Source organism: Elephantulus edwardii, unplaced genomic scaffold (genome assembly GCF_000299155.1).
Source record: "Elephantulus edwardii isolate Elephantulus edwardi_28Jun2011 unplaced genomic scaffold, EleEdw1.0 scaffold00164, whole genome shotgun sequence".
In the NCBI taxonomy this organism is placed as follows: Eukaryota; Metazoa; Chordata; class Mammalia; order Macroscelidea; family Macroscelididae; genus Elephantulus; species Elephantulus edwardii.
The window spans coordinates 3,697,206-3,716,776 of record NW_006399914.1 but is presented as its reverse complement, the minus strand read 5'-3'; the positions used below and the strand labels follow the sequence as shown (position 1 = coordinate 3,716,776).

At 38.7% G+C, this 19,571-nt stretch overlaps 1 protein-coding gene across 1 annotated transcript in view; it reads left to right on the top strand.

Moving 5' to 3' along the window:
* FBN1 (fibrillin 1) overlaps window positions 1-19,571 on the top strand; it is a 303,046-nt gene that overhangs the window by 61,277 nt on the left and 222,198 nt on the right. The window contains exons 4-5 of the mRNA XM_006895296.1: window positions 5,307-5,402; window positions 7,952-8,047. Of these exons, the coding sequence (XP_006895358.1) occupies window positions 5,307-5,402; window positions 7,952-8,047 (192 nt within the window). The remainder of the gene's footprint in view (window positions 1-5,306; window positions 5,403-7,951; window positions 8,048-19,571) is intronic.

Below are 19,571 nucleotides of genomic sequence, written 5' to 3'. Positions count from 1 at the left end.
CCATGTGTCTATGTTTCCATTCGTACATGCAATCTTGGTTACTATACTTGTATAATGACTCTTGAAATCAGATAGAATAACTTATCCACTGTATTCGCTTTTTTTGAAAAAATTTGGTTTGCCTTTATAGCTCCTTTGCCTTTCTGCATAAATCTTGCCTACATTTATAGGAAATCATTCTGGATTTTTATTGAATCTAAGTTTTCAGTTTAAAAGTATTGATAGTTTTACTATGTAGGATCTCTTACCCTTTTATACAGTTTTATCCATTTCATTTTACTTCAGGTCACTGAAAACTTATGCATCTATACTTTCAACACTAAACTCTAAAGGTGTAAGAAGAAGAGCATGAGGGCAATTCTAGAATAGTGTTTCACAAGTTAGAAGTGTGAGGACCCAATGAAGATGTGAAAGGACCTTGAAAGAGATCTTCAGGGACGTGTGGGATTCATGTAGACACGAGGAGATGAGTGGTGTGGTGCACAGTGCTCAGACTTGCCTTTGGGACATTCGTTCTTTGTTTTCCAGTCTCTCTTCTGTGGAAGCATTTTTGTCATTTAACTGCTCTCATTTAACTTCTGCTTCCCTGGAACTTTTCCAGCTCAGCTGGGCTAGTCTTGAGATACTTTGGTGACGCTGTTCTTTGAAATGACATGTCTTTAGATGCCCCAGAACATGTATACAGTGATGAGATGTGTCAGTGCTGTTCTCTCTCCAAATTAAAATAGGTTTTGTCTCGCAGTGACTCCAGCTGCCCCTGTGGGTCTGTTGTTGCAGGTGTGGAGACCTGCAGCGGAGCTAGCTCTTTACTTTGTCTGTACGCTTCTCGGGCCTACATTAAAATCATAGGCTCACCACAGAGATGCTTACTGGAAAATTGCTGCCAGTTGTGCTTGCCAACATGATGGCAGATCTTTAGAATCATCGCAGCCCGGTGCATTCCTAGGAAAACCATTATCTCAGGGATTTAAACCCAAGTCTCAGTGCTACATCTCTCTCATTCCCACAGAGTGTTCACAGTTTTCTCTTTTGGTGAGTACTTGAGGAACTAATTTGTTCTGGGCTGTAATCTAAAGGAAGTTTCTTCTATTCTTGATGCTTGGGAAATGGAAGGTACGTTCAACTCGACGCATTCATTGTCTGTTGGAACCTGCCCACAGCCAACCCTTTAGCGGGTTTTTGAAGGCTGTAAACCATAAGGGAAGAGTATCACTCGTTCTCCTGCAGAAATGCTGGCAGCCAGACCACCAGAGAGGCACCACCTCTGAGTTAGCAGCGCAGCCCCCTTTGGGCTAGACCATCAGAGCTGCCTGGAAGGTCTACGATACTTAAGTTACTGCAGTAACTGCCTGGCATCCTTGAGAACTAAACTGCGTTTTTGATCCGTTAGAGATATTGGCAACGCATCTTATTAACTTCAGGAACTTGTACCTTCCTTGAAACTTTTTGTACCTGCCTGTCTGTCTTCTAGATGATGTCCTTACTGAGAACAGAGTCCTCAGGAATAATTGTAAATGGCACCATACATACACATACTGACACTTGGAGTCCAGTAGTGTTTTCAGTTTCTGGTAACATTCTAACAGACTGAATTTAAGAATATATTCTGATGTGAAGTCTTAGGAGCAATAACTCCTTAAGAGTTTGAGTGGAATCCCTACTTTCCAAAAAGTTTACTTTTTTCCCCTCCCGGAGATATCAGATCTTGTTTCCCAATTGCTTGGCTGGCAGGATTCTTGCTAACATCAGAATAAATTTAGAATGTGAATAAATGGTAGAACTCAATCCAAAATAAACCTCATTCCCTGAAACAAAAAGACAAAATATAAACCAGTTGTCTTTGAGTCGGTTCTGACCCATAGATCTGTGCTTTATGGGGTTTGCAATGGCTGTGACCTTTCAGACCACCAGGTGTGTTGTGTTTTTTTCCCTCTGAGGCACATTTGAGTAGACTTAAACCATTAGCTTTTCCATAGAAGCCAAGATGGATCACATCATGCAAAGACTCGTGAAAGAAAAACCTGCTTGTGTACACTTTCAGCTGCATCCTTTGTGCAGGGAAGATGCCATTAAGTTCCACACAAAAATTCTTGGTGATTATTCCCCTATTTAAATGAATACTCTTCCTGACCCACTTCCGTTTTTGTTTCTCACAGATCTAAGACTTAGAGACACTCAAAGTTTGCCATAGTAAACATGTTTGTGGCACAGCTAACTGGTAGTTAAGATCCTACTATCAGCTGATGAGCTCGCGCCAGCCCAAGGATTCGTGGTTCATAGAGTCGAGTGGGCCACAGGGATAACCAGGCCTTCAGGTTTCACGTGTGTAGCAGAGGGGGTTTTCTTTTTAAAAGGAGAAAGAATAGTGTACGTTGGAACAGTTTCAGCTGAAATACAGGGTAGCAGAAAATACGAAACTGGATCAGAGAGATTTATGTTATATTGCGTTTGAATGTGAACAGATCATTCTTCTCAGAAAGGAGAATGCATTCTATTTTTTAAAAATTTGAACAAATAATGTAAAGTCACTAAACAGCTGTTAGCTTTTTTATCTCAAAGCCAGCTAAGTGACTTTGTTGCTCGTGTGGGAATGGAAATTAGCTCTTGGCATGAACTGCTTTAATTGAAATCAGTTTGTGGGTTGAGTTCCTATGCTGCTTGCCTGGTGACATCATTTCCTGTGCTTTTCCTAATCTCCACTGTTTTTCTAAGATAGGATAAAATGAAGCAAAGTCAAACTACCAATTGTAAAACAGCTGTAGTCCTTTCCCTGACCTACTTAGACTATCATCCAAAGTTTTTACCAAATGATTGTTATTGTTTTTTTAATATTTGTAGATTGGTTTTTTTAGATACAAATATTTTGGTTGAGATATTTTGATAAAATCGTAAAGGCCTAAAATAATAATCTTTAATCCATTTCCTGGGTTGTTTGATTTCTAACACAATACTTCAACAAAGGAGCTATTTCTAATTTTACACATAGGATTATAAAGTTAAAAACTATCCTTAATAGCAACTTACTTAGGGTTATACAGGTGCTGAAAACACAGCACTTCTTGGGGAGCTTCTTGGAGTTGATTTGGTCTTTGCATATCATGTTACTGTTGGGTAGCAGGAGTTAATAAGTACACCAAAATTACTTGAGCAGCTTCCTACAGCATCTGCACATTGTAACATGCTGCTATACTAGGCACTTAAGTGTCATTTAAACAATAACATGATGCTTACCACTCAAGATGCTTTTAGATAAATGAATTGAGGATAAGACAAACAGCAAAATGAATAGATTGTATAATGTATGCTTGAGAAAAATATGAAGTACCCTGGAATCGGAGGGAAGAAGACTCATATCTGGATGAGGAGAAAGGGAAGAACATAAATAAGAAAAGATCAAAAGAAAGAAGAGACATTTGAAATAGACCTTGAAGATAGGGAGGATTTCAGTATTTAGTGGGAACACTCTGCCTTAGGAGTTGTGTAGAGTTAGGCAAAGAGACAGATGAAAGGATGACTTGGTGAAGGGACACCAGCACAAAGAGAAAGTCTAGGTAAGCACAGAGCTTGGCAATTTTTATGGTCAGTGGTAGGCACTTGGAAATACTTGCTGAGTGACTGAATGACTGATTGGTAGATGAAGATCAGAGTCAAAGATGCATTTGTTGTCATTGTCATCAAGTTGATGCCAACTCATGGTAATCCACATGTGCAGAACTGCTTCATTGGGCTTTCAATGAAGGCCAAGGGCACCCCAAAGCAGATCATCAGACTTCTGGGTTGATTCCAGTGCCCGATCCTTTAGTTCGTAGTCAGGTACTTAACCATTTGTGTTACTCAGGGACTCTTACAGATTGAATTAGCAGTGTGCAAAGGAGCCTGGAAAGGGCTGTACTGGAGAATGTCTTGAATTCTGAGTGATGGAGGTAGTTCTTACTTCAGTAGACATGGGAAGTGTGTTTGATGGTAAGTGTGTGACATGCTCTTGGAAAAAATGTGTCTCTATTTAGCGTGACCAACTCTTTGAAATCAAAGAGGAAATACTAAGTGTTGGGTTCTCTCACCTTCTTTTCCGTGTTGCTATGCTGTGATTTGTATAATTCCTTTTATGTAGGGCCCTTTCTTCTGAATTCAGTGGCTGTGTTCCCTTATTGAGCTGAGGACACCTGGAGAGGTGATCCTGAAGAGAGTGAAGTCCTCTCCTGGCTATTCAGAGGCGGTTTGGCCTCTGTGCTCCAGGCTAGCAGAAAGCAGAGATTCTCTTCTCTTTAAGTCAAAATTTCAGGCTTTTCCCTTAGAACTTTACTCCTCCAGTTAGAAGGACAAGGCAGAATAGACCCGCATCGGTTGCCTTGTCATAGAGGATGACAGGTCAAGAAGAATTAGTGATTTATTCATTCAAGCCATTAGCGTTCTCCAAGTAGGATATTATTGCTTCTGGAGGACTAAGGAATAACCTGGGATCTGGGAGAGTGTTGTTAAGGTTCCTAGATCACTGGAATAAATATAGGCTTGTGCTTTGGAGAACTGAGGCCACATGTCTGTGTTATTGTTGTCTCAACACTGTGCCTGAAAGTATCATTTTACTTCAGCTTCTAAGGTGTCATCTTCTTCGTTTTATGGTCTTTCTGGTCTGGCCCCTGATGCTCACACTTCTGTAGGTGACAATCTGAAAAAGAGTGGACTTTAAACACTGAGGGTTTTCTTTGGGTTTAAGGTTACAGTTTAAACAAGCAGCTCTTTCAGAGCCATTTCTGGCTGTTCTCATTATCAAGCAGGCTTGTTATTGAAGGCCTTTCAAGGTATTTTCTTTTGCTTTCTGCTTCCTTCAGAATTTATTTTAAGAGAATTCTGTGGAATTTGTCACCACAACTGTTTTCCTGGCTGCCTACCTGAGACTCTAAATCTTTTACAGGGAAATTATTGCCATCATAATCTTGTCTCTTATTATTACTCCAGCCATGATTTTCTTGTTGGTATAAATTATGGAAACAACTTTGAGTAGTGAGTTCTGCTAAATTTAAGTAATTTAACACTACTAAAATAAGAAAAACTACACTGTATTATGAATGATTTTATATGTGCAAATGATGACCCTAAGCACTGCTAACTTGGCAATTTCTATGTAAATATCTGAACGCTGATAAACAATTTTATTTTCTCTTTGGGTAACTACAGACTGATCCCAGTGAACTGTTGCAATCTGTGTACTTAAATTGTAAAAAGCAAACACACAGGAATTTTTTTCTTTTCAAGTGTAACAGTATCATATTTTCTAAAATAAAATATCTTTGTTTTCCATTTTCAAGTCCAACACTGTAACATTCGCTGCATGAATGGAGGTAGCTGCAGTGACGATCACTGTCTTTGCCAGAAAGGCTACACTGGGACTCACTGTGGACAACGTAAGTACAACAGGGCAAGACCCATTCTGAATTTGAACTCGTGATTGGAAATAGGATAAAGAGGCTTTCTGATTATCCATTATGTCACATCTTTACAGATGCCCAGTGGCCTATGTTTCTTTTCTTTTTAAAATCTGAGTGGAAGTTTAAAATTGTATTGGCTTTTCATACAATCATCATTTGAACATACTTTGTTTTATGACATTAATTGCTCTTGGTTAAAGTGATTACTACTAAATGACAATGTCTTATTACCTCCTTAAGGAGCTCTGATGGCTTACTGTATATGGAGTTGGTCTGCTAACCCTTAAACAGTACCTCTCTGGCAATTCTAATCCACCTGTGGTTCTGAGGGAGACAGATAGGCAGTCTCCTCTCATGCAATTTGTTGTTATTATTATGTGCTGTTGAGTTGCCTGCGACTCATAGCAGCTCTATGTGCAACAGCCCTAAACCCTGCTCCATCCCTTGCCAATCTCACTGTCTCTGACTCCCATTATCCCAGTGACTGACTCAATCCATCTCATCGAGGATCTTCCTCTCTTGTGTTGTCCCTTCACCCTCCCAAGCATGACGTCCCTCTCCAAGGACTGTTCCCTCCTTGCAACATGTCCAAAGTATGTCAGACAAAGCTTCAGAATCCTTACCTCCAAGGAACAGCCTGGTTTTACACTCTCCAGGACAAATTTATTTGTTCTAGCAGTCCATGGTATATTCAATACTTTTCTCCAGTACCACAGCTCAAAGGCATCAACTCTTCTTCTATCCTCCCTAGTCGTCGTCCAGCACTCTGATGCATAGCAAGTAATTGCAAAGACCGTGGCCTGTAACAGGTGCACCTTAGTCTCCAGACTGACCCATGCAATTTATAGACTCCCAATACCAGCTGGAGGGTCAACTATGAGTTAATTATGACTCTGTCTCAGTGAGAGAGAGAGATCAACTCTGTTATAGAAGCGAGAGAAAAAAAAGCACAGGAAATATGTGACTCACATGAATATTCATGGATATTCAATTGCTGTTGAGTTGGGATCAATACATAGCTGATCTTACATTGGGGTTTTGACACTGTGAATTGCATTGGAGGAGAATGCCAGTTTTTCCTCAGGATCCGCTTTTAAATTGAAACTATGCTACACTAGGCTGGTAGGATAGCTCTCTATGAAAGGAGAAAGTATTCTAACTAGAGGTATTAGGGAAACTTTGTGGAGGAGTGAGGTTTGAACTGGACTTTGAAGAATGAATGAGACCAGTAGATTTTGCCCGAGAGAACCTAGCACTGATGATAAAGATATTAGGAGAAGTGGTGCATGAAAAAGTTGAGGAAAACTATATAAAAAAGATATTTCCAGAGCACAAATGTCAATTTCTAGTCTATGGCCCTTTAAAAGGAGTAAAGTATTCCTCCCTTAGGCATCTCTCAATGTATCTCACCAGTACCAACCACCAAACCAATCAACCAGCCAAAACCCAACTTCTGGTGATGCTCCACTGGGTTTCTGAGGCTATAAATCTTTATGGCAGGAAACTTCATGTCTTTCTTCCTTGTAGCAGCTGGTAGATTCAAATCATAGGCCTTTCGGATAGCAGTCCAATTTGTGGATATGCACGTATTTTCTGTAAGGTTAAGAGAGTCAAGAAAAAGTCCATTATTACTCTAGCAAATTGGAGAACTGATCATCAACAATTAAAACATCTGTCTAGGAAAGGATAAGTTTAGAATGGATGTACCTAAATACACCTTGTTGTTGTCGTCCACTGAGTCAGAACCAACCCATAGCAGACCCTCTGTTGGGTTTTCTGAGACAGTTCATCACACGGGAGGAGATTGCCCATCTTTCTCTGTGGAGCAGCTGGTGACCTCAAACCACATGCTTTCAGGATTGCAGCTCAGCTTCTTGCCAGTAGGCCATTAGAGTTCCCTAAATATATATATATATTTAAAAAGATCTATTTTAATCTAATGGGAGCTCCGTGATCTATGCTACCAAGGCACCTTCTATCTCACAATAGCTTCCCTTCATTCTGTTATAACACTCACTTGAGTACTTATTATGGTGCTTGAATTACTAAAGATCAGTGTTAATATTTTTTTGTTGTTTACTGTTAAGTGTGTGATTCACATGTTGCATTCCTGCAAAGGTGACATCAGAGGAGTCAATATTTCCCTGTTAGGGGAACCCTCTCAAAGTTATACCATAAATTAAAAGTTAAAAATTAGCTGACTGAAATGCAGCTCCCATGCAATGAAGTATCTTATAAACCTCATAAATCTACGTCTAAAAATGCAGAACTGAAAGCATTGCTCAGATCTTCATAGAACAAAAACATCAGCATTAATACAGATATTAATGCATCTGTATTAGGTGAGACTATATAAGATTTGACGGTGGGACTTGTGAAGAGTGGGACCATAGAGTGACCTAGAGGAAATACTAACATGATGATTTTTATCTTTTACTTATTGTCTTCTCAGAAAATGCTAAATGATACTTCATTAATATGGCTCTTAAAGTCAAGCTCTCAGCTTCTTGTCGTTATTTTCACAGCTGTCTGTGAAAGTGGCTGTCTCAACGGAGGGAGGTGCGTGGCACCGAATCGATGCGCCTGCACTTATGGCTTCACAGGACCCCAGTGTGAAAGAGGTAATGACTTCTTATCATTTGTATAAAGATGTGCTGTTTCCCGAAGTTGGTATGGATTTGGACAAGCATTGGGCTTGTGTGGCTACTTCTTGAATATGGTTGAGCTTTTCAGGACAGTTTTCAAAATCTCTAATGGATAGATTCCTAGGATGACAAGACAGGGCCTGAGATCCATGCATGCTATTCTAATCTTTTGTCAGTGCAGCAAGTAAAACACTGTTGCTCTAGTAAATTAGAGAAATGATCCCCAACAGATAAAACATCTCTATAAAAAAGGATACATTTAGAATAAATGTACCTATATATACTTTAAGATCAATTTACTCAGGAGCTACAGTAGCATACAAGTCAGAATTCAGAGTTCTCCCTAGAAATATTAAATGGTGAGAAACTGTGTTTTCATGTTATTTACTCAATACTCACTGCAGTCCTCTGAAGTTTGCATAATGATCCACTCTACATATGAGAAGACTTAAAGATCAGACAGGTCAAGGAATCTGTTCAAGATTGCACAGAATCTACTAAGGTTTCATTTGAATTATATTTTCTGTTTTCACTGAGGCTCCAGTTAAAAAGAATTCTACCCAATTTATTTACCTATAAATGCAGATACAATATTGAGATATACATGGATGTTAATATTCTTAGTATTTTTTTCTCTGAGCTTTGGCCTTACTAATAGAATTATCTTGAAACTGTATCCATACATTTTCTCATCATTCCTGATGTTGTGTTAGAGGTTCTGAGGCTTGATGTTGTCATTTGACACTGGAGTAATACCCATCAATTATGTCTATCAACACTATTCACTTCTATCCATACTTCTTTCTTGGAAGATGAAAAAAGTCAGTAACAGATGTTGAATGTATGTGTATGTTATTTAAAAACTAAGAGTCGTATGTTCTGTGTGAGAAGTTATTTATTTTCTGTTTGTTTTTGTAATTCCACCTGAAATAAGTTATTTCTTAATAAAGCAGTAACATATTTTAGCAAGTAGCTAGAAATCAGTTACTATTATTACCAGATAAATTATATTCTATCTCTGTTAATAAAACTGATGCATGGTGTTGATGTGTGAAATTGCGTTTGGCAACTTTTTTTAGTTCTTCATTTAAATGGTTTATCTTTATAAATGGCACAGATATGTTCATATATTGTATGCAGGGCATTAAAAACAATGGTTCCTATGAAACAAAATGAAGATGTTGTAGAAGATGAAAATTATTAATGTGTTAATTTGAGAAGTGTTTTGTGAAAACGATTTTTCAGAGAAGAATACTTGGACCTTTGTTTGTTTTTTTTTTTTAGAAAAGTCATGAATCAGATGAAAAGAGCATTGGGGCATTTTATAAAGTGTTTAGTAACTTCTTCCAAAGAATGCTGGTACCCACAGGTATTCATGATGATAAGTGATAAAAGACCGCATGACGATTTTACAGTTCTTTCCTCAAGGATCTATCCTTTGCTTAAGACTGAGATATCACATGATTGCATTAACTTTGTAAACCTCTTAATCAAATTGGCATATTATTTAGGGGTTTCTCCATATTTTGGGATACTTTTAAATGGAACCCAGTGGCATAGTATATTACATGCTGAGCTGATAACTGAAAGGTGGGCAGTTCAAATTCACCAGCTTCTCTGCAGGAAGAAGATGGGCAGTCTCCTCCCACCAAGCATGAAAAACCTGCTGGAGGACCGTCATTGAATTAGAGTTGGGTGTTGGCAGTGGGTTTGGCATTTTTGGTTTATCTTTCTTTCAGGATTAAGGTCTTTCTTGAAATTGGCAGAAAAGTGTATATATCTGAGTCTCAGAATCTTCATGGTGAGGCTAATCTAAATCAAAGTAATCCCCAAATGGAAGCTCTTCTGGAACTTGCAGGAGTAGAAGCTGGAGGGCAGGAAGCAGGCTCTTTTCAGTCATTACCTTCAGCCTGGTCTACCCTTGTTAGGAGAAGGAAAACGTGAGTGTACTTCCCCCACCAGGTGGGAGAAGAGAATCTTTTTATTCAAGAATTGCATTTCCATTTATGGTCTTCACTGTTTTCTGTTTTGTGACAGTAATCAACTTACTTTTTTAAAGGTTAAAAGGGAGTATATCCTCTCACTCAAATGCATGTTTTCACTTTCAAGAGTGATCAATAAAATTACAGGAACAGATCAGAACAAACTCATTCTGAAGAATAGGAAATAATTCCATGTGACTTCTCCAAACATTGGGCCAGTTTACCTAACTTACTTGCCAAGGAGTTTATTACTGATTAAGTACTAACTACATTATGTCTTTTATTGGGATGTGGTTTTTCTATTTAAAAAAAAAAGAGCATCCAAGAAGCTTTTGCTTGTTCCTTCTCTCCCTTCAAAGAGGCTGAGCTGAGATCTGCTTCTGCACTCTCCCATAGCATTCTCTGAATGCATATTTTCATAGCACTTAGTACATTTTTAGGAGTCTTTGTAGCACATCGGGTAATCTGCTAACCAAAATACTGGTGGTTCAACCAAACATTGGTGGTTCAAATGGTGATGGTTCAGCCACTCATGAGAAAAGTATGACAGCTGCTTCTAAAAGGTTGGCAGCCTTGTAACCCCATGAGACAGTTATGCTGTATCCTATAGGATTTTTGTTGGTTGAAATGGCAGTGGAGGGGTAGTACATTGTACTGGGGACTTTTGATTAAATGCTGTGCTGCTACAGTGGTTAAGCGCTGGGCTGTTAACTTGAAAGGTTGGTGACTCAGGCTCACCCAGTAACTGCATGGATGGAAGACCTTGGCAGTGTGCTCATAAAGGTTACATCCTAGGCAACCCCATGGAACAGCTTTGCTTCATCACATGGGATCTCTATAAGTTGACATTCACTTCCAGGCATAGAAAACTAACAACAGTAAAACATTGTTTTGAAACAGCAAGTTGCCAAATACCCTCTGTGAGTGGAGTATGAACTTTGAACTTTTTAATAACAGCAACGACTTATTGAGAATTGATGCCTTTGAGTTGTGACGCTGGAGAAGAGTACGGAATATCCATGGATAGCCACAAGGAAACCCAGATATATCTTAGGAAAAGCGTAGACAGAATTCTTCTTGGAGGCAAAGAAGGTCAAGTTTAATTTTTCATACTTTGGGCATGTTGCTAGGTGAGGATATTCCTTGGAAAGGGACATCATGCTTGGAAAGATGAAGGTCAGTTAAGGAGAGGAAGAACTCCAGTGAGATAGATTGACACAGTGACTGCAGCAGTGGGCTCTATTATGTGAGGGATGTTGAGGATGACACAGTAGAGGACAAGGCTCAGGTCAGCTGTTCATAGGGTTCTTCTCTGAGTCATACTCGACTTGACAGCACCTAACAACAATATGGTTTAGTGGCCTTTGTAATTCCCACACCAGGGTCTGTGATATGAGGATCATATAATGAATTCTTTACTGGTAGTAGTTACTATTTGCCCATTTGTGGACAGTTCCAGATATTTTTCATTGATGTCATGCTATGCAGAGCTTTTCATAATGTTGTTAACTAATTGAATTACCCTTCAGTCCATATTTCTGAAGTATGAACTTTCAGGATCACAAGGCTATTATTTTTCAGTTGCTCAGGATATGGAAATAGAGGTACATTTTGACCAATACCAGGTGGCAATAAAACAAACACCCTCCTGATGTAATGGAGATGGAAGGGAAGAAGCATTTAGAGTGTCACACTTACCTCTCAGGGTAGGCAGCTTGTTCTAAAAGGGGCAGCTTGGAACCTGCATCTGTAACAGAGACACAAAGCAAGTACAGAATACACTTTGAGGGATAATGCAGAAAAAAAAATTGAGAGTTAACTTTACATAAATAAGTGAATCTCAATAATCCATAAACATTTTGGTTTGAGATAGAAAGAAGCAATGAATCAGTGCTTGAATTATAAATCAGAACATTCCTTCAACAAATACAGTTAGACCATGAAGTGAATTTGTCTCAATTCTTGCTTTTACCTTGTAAAAGAAATAGGTTGGTGTCAGTTTTTTAAAAAAATTCTTGGTTAGTAAATCTTATCTAACAGGTAGCAATGGCATGTGTGTATTGAGTATATACAGTAATGGTACTTTGTAAAGTGTGCCTTATCTTTCTCCCCTCAGAGGAAGAAAAGTAGAGACTCATGACTTGTTTAGTCTGCAGTGTTTGCTCTTTAAAAATTGAAAGTGGATGCCATGAGGTACACTCTAGCTTGTCATAATGCCCGCTGCCCCCTGTTGTTAGACATCTTGTCGTCCACATCATTCATTAACTTGCTTCTTGGCCTTTGTTGGTATTTGAGCTTGCCATCTTCTGCTGCATTCCCTAACACAGATTATGTTATTGGTATTTTCTTTTAAACCATGAGTTTGATTTCCTTATTCTCCTGTTTAATGAGTGAGTATAAGGGTTTTTTTTCTGCAAATTCACATTTAGGATTTTCCAGATTCTCGTCACCCTTTCACTTTTTTGTTCTTCTCGTTTTCCCTCCTTGGGTCTTGAACATCTAGCAGAACCTATCATTTCTGAAGGTCAGTAGTACAGTATATTGTCATGCTTGTTATAAAAATGTTAAAATGGAGTCATTACCTGTTTTGTTGTGTATTACCATAGTTACTGTCAAAGAAATTTCACAGAAGAATCACATGTAGAATCACATTTTCTCTTTTCATCTGGTTAAACATACATCTATTTAAAATTTTGTTAAATGCTGTTGCATTGAGCATGACAGATACCTAGAATGTATGAGATTTCTTAAGATAATGGATGAAGAGAAAGAAATGATAAATACTCAGAGAAAGAAGTCTTGAGTTTTGCTTGGGTATACCCCATACAGGAGTTCAAAACATTCTTCTGTTTGATTAATTTTGGTGTTTATAACATACTGATACAGTATTTGGACAGAGACTAATTTCTTTCTGTAATATATATAAGGGCAGGGCACTGCAAAGACTGAGCCAATTTGCTTAAACACAGAGGTAGAAAATGAATATTACCATTTAGTATAGTTAAGGATGTTTTCCTACAATATTTTAACTATTCAAAACATTTGCAGCCTTTTTTTTTAATTGCCTCTAACCAGTCACTTATTGTGTTCTGTCAAGTTGGAATTGACTCATAGCTGACCCTCCCCTGGGTTTTCAGGGGCAGTAAACCACATAGGAGGAGGTGGCCCAGCCTTCTCCCATGGAGCAGCTTGTGGATTTGAATTGACAAAGCAGCTAAAAAGTTTAGATGAGAAGGTTAAGGAGCAGCACGTGTATTTTATGATGGAAGGATAACTTGGGGGAGGTTGTACAACCTGAAGAATATAATCAATGTCACTGAATTGTATGTGTACAAATTGTTGAACTGGTGTATATTTCACTGTGTATCTTCTCAATAACAACAAAAATATGAAAAATATTAGTTACAACAGTAGATAAAGATTTTAACTATTTAGTGTTAAAAAAGAAAAAAAATTTAGATTAAAAAAACAATAACAATGAAAACATTTCTTTCCTCCCAGCCTCCTAAAGTATATTGAAGTGGACTGATTGATGTCTTCATGTCAAATTTTATGCAATCCAGAAGTTCAGACTTTCTGGAAGTATAAAATGCTAATAAATAGATGGTTCATGTCACTCTGCCACTTGGAGATCTTCAACATTGGCCACAAGAATATAAACATGGAAGTGGATTCTTCTGAATCCTGATTCATTTGTTCAGGAATTAAGTGGGTTAAATTTCTACCCAAGTCTAAACTGTGAAGACAATACTTGAGTTTTTGCCAAATCACGAAAATCTGCTGGTGATCAGTAAATAAAATATAGGGAAAGGCAGTGTTGCTTTAAGCCATGATAGGAAAAGGAACACTAAGGGCAAAGGTGGAATAGGATAAGTAGGAAAGTATGGAAATAGTTCAGTTGGTCAGAGAAGTGGAAGAGTTGGAAGATGAACGAGCTCTTCGTGTATGCATCATAACTTGCCTCCAAAGGAAGTTCAATGTTAACAGACATTTTTAAGTGGATGATACAATAATGAAGTAGAATTGAGCACGGAACGGCTAGACGGGTTGTAACTTCACTTCCTTCTCATGTGGGCAGTTGGCCTTTGAGAAACTGTTCCGCTCATGTCTTGATTTCTTTGCTGATAAAAAAAATGATGATTTTGCACAAGAGTGTTTAAAAAAATATTTAACAATTTTAAAAACTTGATTACAGAAAGTGGTTGATAAGCCTTTGTTTTGCTAATCCAGGGAATCCAACACTTGTTTTGCTAATCCAGTGTCTACACAGTGTGGCTAGCAGGTACATGGAAAGGACCAACCTCTGGGATGCAGCCTTCTCATTAAAAGAACATGGAGACAAGCCTTTGTATCAGAGACTTCTCTAGGGAGTTGTGTGGAACCCAGAGCTGATTTTTTGGTATTTTCTCCTGTGAGTTCTCCTGGAGAGTATTGAATATAGATTCATCTCTTCTTTCTTTGGAAATCAGTTATATAGTGCTGTACTGCTGATAAGAAGAAAGTTACACCAAAGACCTCCAAAAAGTCCATCCTCATTGCCTTAAAGTTGATTCTGATGCATGATGACCTTCGAGGACAGAGAAGAATTGCCCCAGCAGGCAGATATCCAGTAGTAAAAACAGATTTCCATTGTAAATCTTTAAGGAAGCAGATTGTTGCATCTTTCTCTGGACTGTTAATTGTAAGATCCATAGGTTTGAACCACCGCCTTTTGGTTTAACAGTCAAGAGCTTAATCATTGCATCACCAAGACTCCTTATTTTTGACAATAATTTCACATAATTTTTTAAAAAGTATGTGACTGCTGTAAAAGTTCCCAGAGTAAATGCCACGGGCTAACACTCATTCTCAAAGTGCCTCTGGAAAGTGGAGCCCTGTACAGTAGGCATATTTTCTCTTTTCCAAAAGGTAAACTGTGGTTAGTAAAATATGTTGAAGCCCTCGGTGAGCCTCACTTTTGGTATTTAGTCTAAATGGAAAGTAAATAACAATGTGTAGCTAGCCGAGGTGGTATGCCCTAAATATTGCCATGCATCTCAAGTGGTATTGCAACATTTGGCAGCTGGTCTGATCATTGAATCAACTTGATTTTCCTAGAATAGTTCCAGGAAATACATCTGTTGATATTGACATTTCGTTTTTGCGGTTGCGTAACTGCATGCAGGGGGTGGGGGTGGGGAGAACATGTGCTTCCATGTCTCTCAAGACGATGCATGCCTTGTATGAACAAGGAGGCTAGTGGGACCAGAAAAGAGTTTTACTCTCACCTCCCATTGCCACTCACAGAAGCTGTGGGCTATTACTTTCCAAATGCTGGTGAATTAAATTTTCTGGTCAGTTGCAAAGTATCCCCCTGTGGCTCACTAAATGTGGGCAAACTCATTTGACGTTGCTTATATTTCCTTTCTTAACCCCTATGCATCTGGTGGTACCTCCAGCATCTTCTCTTTGGAGCCCTCTTGGCTGTTCTTAGGAGATCCCTGGTGGTATAGTAGGTTGTGTTGGACTGCTAACTGAAAGGCTGATCCATTCTGAAGGAAAAATAAGAGGTAGCCTCTTCCCATTAAGATTTACAGCCTTGGAAACTTAGGATGTGTACTTTCAGTTGGAACTGACTTGATGGCAGTTTATGCTGTTGGCAGCACCTAAAAGGAAAAGATCTAAGCCAACTTACATCAGCTTTAAAAATATTTAATTATGCACACTCATGTTTATTACGACTTTATTCACAATAGCAAAGAGTTGGATACAACCCAAATGCCCATCAGCAAATGAATGGATAGAGAAGCTGTGGTATATTCACACAATGGAATACTACACTGCATTGAAAAACAAGGAACTCATGCAATATTATTCAAAATGGGTGACCTGGAGGACATTATGCTGAGTGAAATATCTCAGTCACAAAAGGACAAATACTGCATAGTGCCACTGTTGTAAAGTGGGACTGATATTGGGATTGGGGGGAAACTAAAAGGGGAATAAATAATGTATGCTGCACTGAAACAGATGAGGGTGAGAACTGTTCAGGAGGAATATATGATTAGGTATTATTGTCATGACAAGAGTCCAGAATGAAAGCCGCATAGAGATGTGGACTGAGGGGTGGGGTGGGATTGTATAACAATGAAATAATTATTACTGTTTTTTGTTGTTGTTTTTTTTTTTTTTTACTTTTCAAAGAGAAAAGAAAACTGGAGGGAGGGGTAGGCAGGGAGGAAAGTGTAACAATGAATGAATGGAAATATAAAGTCTCTGTAAACTTTCATTAAAAAAGAAAGAAAAGAGGACAAATACCACATAAAAACTTAGTTCTATTTTTGGTGGATGTTTACCCAATACAACAAGTTCTCATGTATATTTTTTACATATATTCTATAGTAACATTGCCTCTATCTTAGCCTGTCAACAGTGTCATCATTTTTATTCTGATTGTTCTGTCTATAATAATGTAGTATCTGCCCTATGTCTTCTCATTGTTATCGTAAATGTTGACTTTTTTGTTTCAGACACTTTTTTTTTTTAGAAGCAGCACACAATACTTACAGGTGATGGTCTTTATTTTCGGAGCCAGTGTGGATTTGAGCTGAAAGAAAACCTGCAGGAATAGTGTCTGTTTAGAATTTTAAAGAATGTCTTGGGCTGATAATCTTGAAGAGTCCATTAGATTCAACTAGTCCTGTATATATCACCATCTTTTTCTTGTAGTGTCCCACAACTTGTGTTACTTGACTATGATTTATAGCAACCTTGTCAACACATCTGAGCCTTGCCCTGTCCTGTACCTCCTCGCAATCTCTGATCCGCTTGAGTGCTCACAAATAGCTGGTAGAAAGTACTCGTGCAAATCTTATTGTGACATCTTAGCAACCTCTCTCCTAGCTCATGTCCGAGCATCTGGTCATCCAGTGTCTGAGCATTAGCTTCTCTCTTGGCTACAGTGTCCCCAGACATGTCATCCTGTGAATCTGAGGATCTCCGTGAAGCTCCTCTCAGGACTTGGCATCATAAACTAGCCTTCCATTCATTTCCCGGAAAGCACTATTGACAGCCTACGTCTCTCCCAAGAAATCACTTTCCTACTTTTTACTTCCTCAGACACACACTGTACTCTGGATGTACCTGAGAATTGACAAGCACTGAGACCAGATCACAACACTGCTTTGCATGTTCTGTGTCATCTTATCATCATGCTTGATGTACAATCTGCTGTCTTTTTTTTTTTTTTTACAATCTTCTGTCTTGATACTTCATCTACAGCTCTCATTTTCCACCCTCCTCTGGTCGCCTAGTAGTAATCGGTGCTATAATCCCAAAGGCATGTGATTTGAATCTGCCAGCTGCTTTGTGGGAGAAAGATGGGCAGTTTCCTGGCTCTGGGAACTTACTGCAGGATAAGCGATGGGTCAGTTCAGACTTGTTGGTACACAACAACAACATATTCATTAAAGTCAATGTAATAGTTATCAAATTGGATATAAAATTTTATATCATAGTTTCACTTTTGTTGTTAACAAGTTTGTTTCTATCTTTTTTATATCCTTTATTATTGTTACTTTACTTCTTATGAACTAAAAAATATAAAATTAGTTCTAAATGTTAGTTGTTTTTATTGTTATGTGCCATCAGGTTGCCTGCAACTCATAGCAACCTTCTCTACATTAGCTCTGAACCCTGCCCTATCCTGAGCCAATCTCAACATCTCCTACAGACCTAATCCCATTTCTCCATCACTGAATCAATCTATCTCATCCTGGGTATTCCTTTCCTGCGCTGTTGCTCAGCCTTCCAAACATGAGTCCATCTCCAAGGACTGGTCCCTCCTGGCTACTTGCCCAAATTATGTGTGATGGAGCTCCCAAATCCTTGCCTCCAAGGGAGCAGACTGGTTTCACCCTCTGTAGGACAGACATGCTTGTTCTCCTGGCAGTCCAGGTATGTTCAATATTCTTCTCCAGTGCGACAACTCAAAGACATTGATCTTTCTTCTATCATCTTTTCTTGTGCCCAGCTCTTGGATACATAGCAAGTAATTGCAAAGACCTGGATCACATGCACCTTAGTCTCCAGACTGACATCATTGCTCTTTAGTACTCTAGAGAGGTCCCTGACAGCCGACTTTCCTAACGTAATTTTTAAAAAAATTTCCTGACTACTGGTGCCAACAGCATTGATTGTGGAACCAAGGAAGCTGAAGTTATCAACAATCCCAATCTCTTCTCTGTCCATCAAGAAGTTGGTAATTGGCTCAGAGGTCAATCCATATTGAAGTCTTTGAGTTTCTGCAGCAAATGCCTCATGTTCTCTTAAGTTTCTGCAAAAAAGGTTGTGTCATCTGCATAAGGTTGTTGGTGAATCTTCCTCCAATCCTGATGCCACATTCCTCATAAAGTCCAGCCTCCTGAGTGATCTTTTCTGCATATAAATTTAAAAAGTATGGAGATAGGATTCATTCCCTGATGCATAGGATTCATTCCCTGATGCATACTTTTCCTGATCCTGACTCATATAGTGTTTCCCTGCTCTTTTCTGACTACAGCTTACTGGTCCAAGTATAGGTTTTGCATGAGCACAATTAAGTGTCCTGGGATCCCCATTCTTCTTGAGGTTAGCCACAGTTTGTTGTGATACATTTAGTCAAATACCTTTGCATAGTCAATGAAACACAGATAGACATTCCTCTGGTACTTTCTGCTTTCAGTCAAGATCTATCTAACATTGACTCTGATGTCTCTGGTGCCATGCCCTCTTCTAAACCCAGCTTGCACATCTGACAGTTCTCTATTGATGTACTGTTTCAGCCATTTCTGGATAATCTTCAGCTAGCTTTTGTTTTCATATGTTATTAGTGATATCGTTCAAAAATTTCCACACTCTTTTGGGTCACCTTTTTTATGGAATAGAAGAAATAAATATAGATCTCTTCCAGTCAGTTGGCTAAGTAGTTGTCCTTCAAATTTCTTGACACACCTGGTGAGTGCATCCACAGCAGTGTCTGTTTTTTGAAATATGTCAATTGGTATGCCGTCAATTCCTGGGGCTCACTCCCCCCAATTCCTTCAGAGTGGTTTGAACTTCCTCCTTTATCACTATAGGCTCTTGATCATATGTTGTTTCATTAAATTTTTCTGTGTAAGCCAATTCTTTTTGCTATAGTGCCTCTGTGTACTCTTTTCATTGTCTTTTGATGCTCCTGGGTCATTGAACATTCTGCCTTCAGCATCCTTAATTGTTGCAACTCAAGGATGGTATTTGTTCTTTAGTTCCTTCAGCTTAAGAAATGTCAAGCTAGTTTGTCCCTTTTGATTTTCCAACTCCAGCTCCTTGCACATTTCATTATAATACTTTGCTTCTTCTTCCTGTGCTGTCTTTTGAAATCTTCTGCTCCGCTTCTTAACTTCTAGATTTCTTCCCTTTGCTTTGGATTCTCAGTGCTCTATTCAGAGTCTCTTCTAACAATCCATTTTGTTTTATTTTCTTTTTCCTTCTTAGTAATGACTTTCTGCATTCTTCAAGAA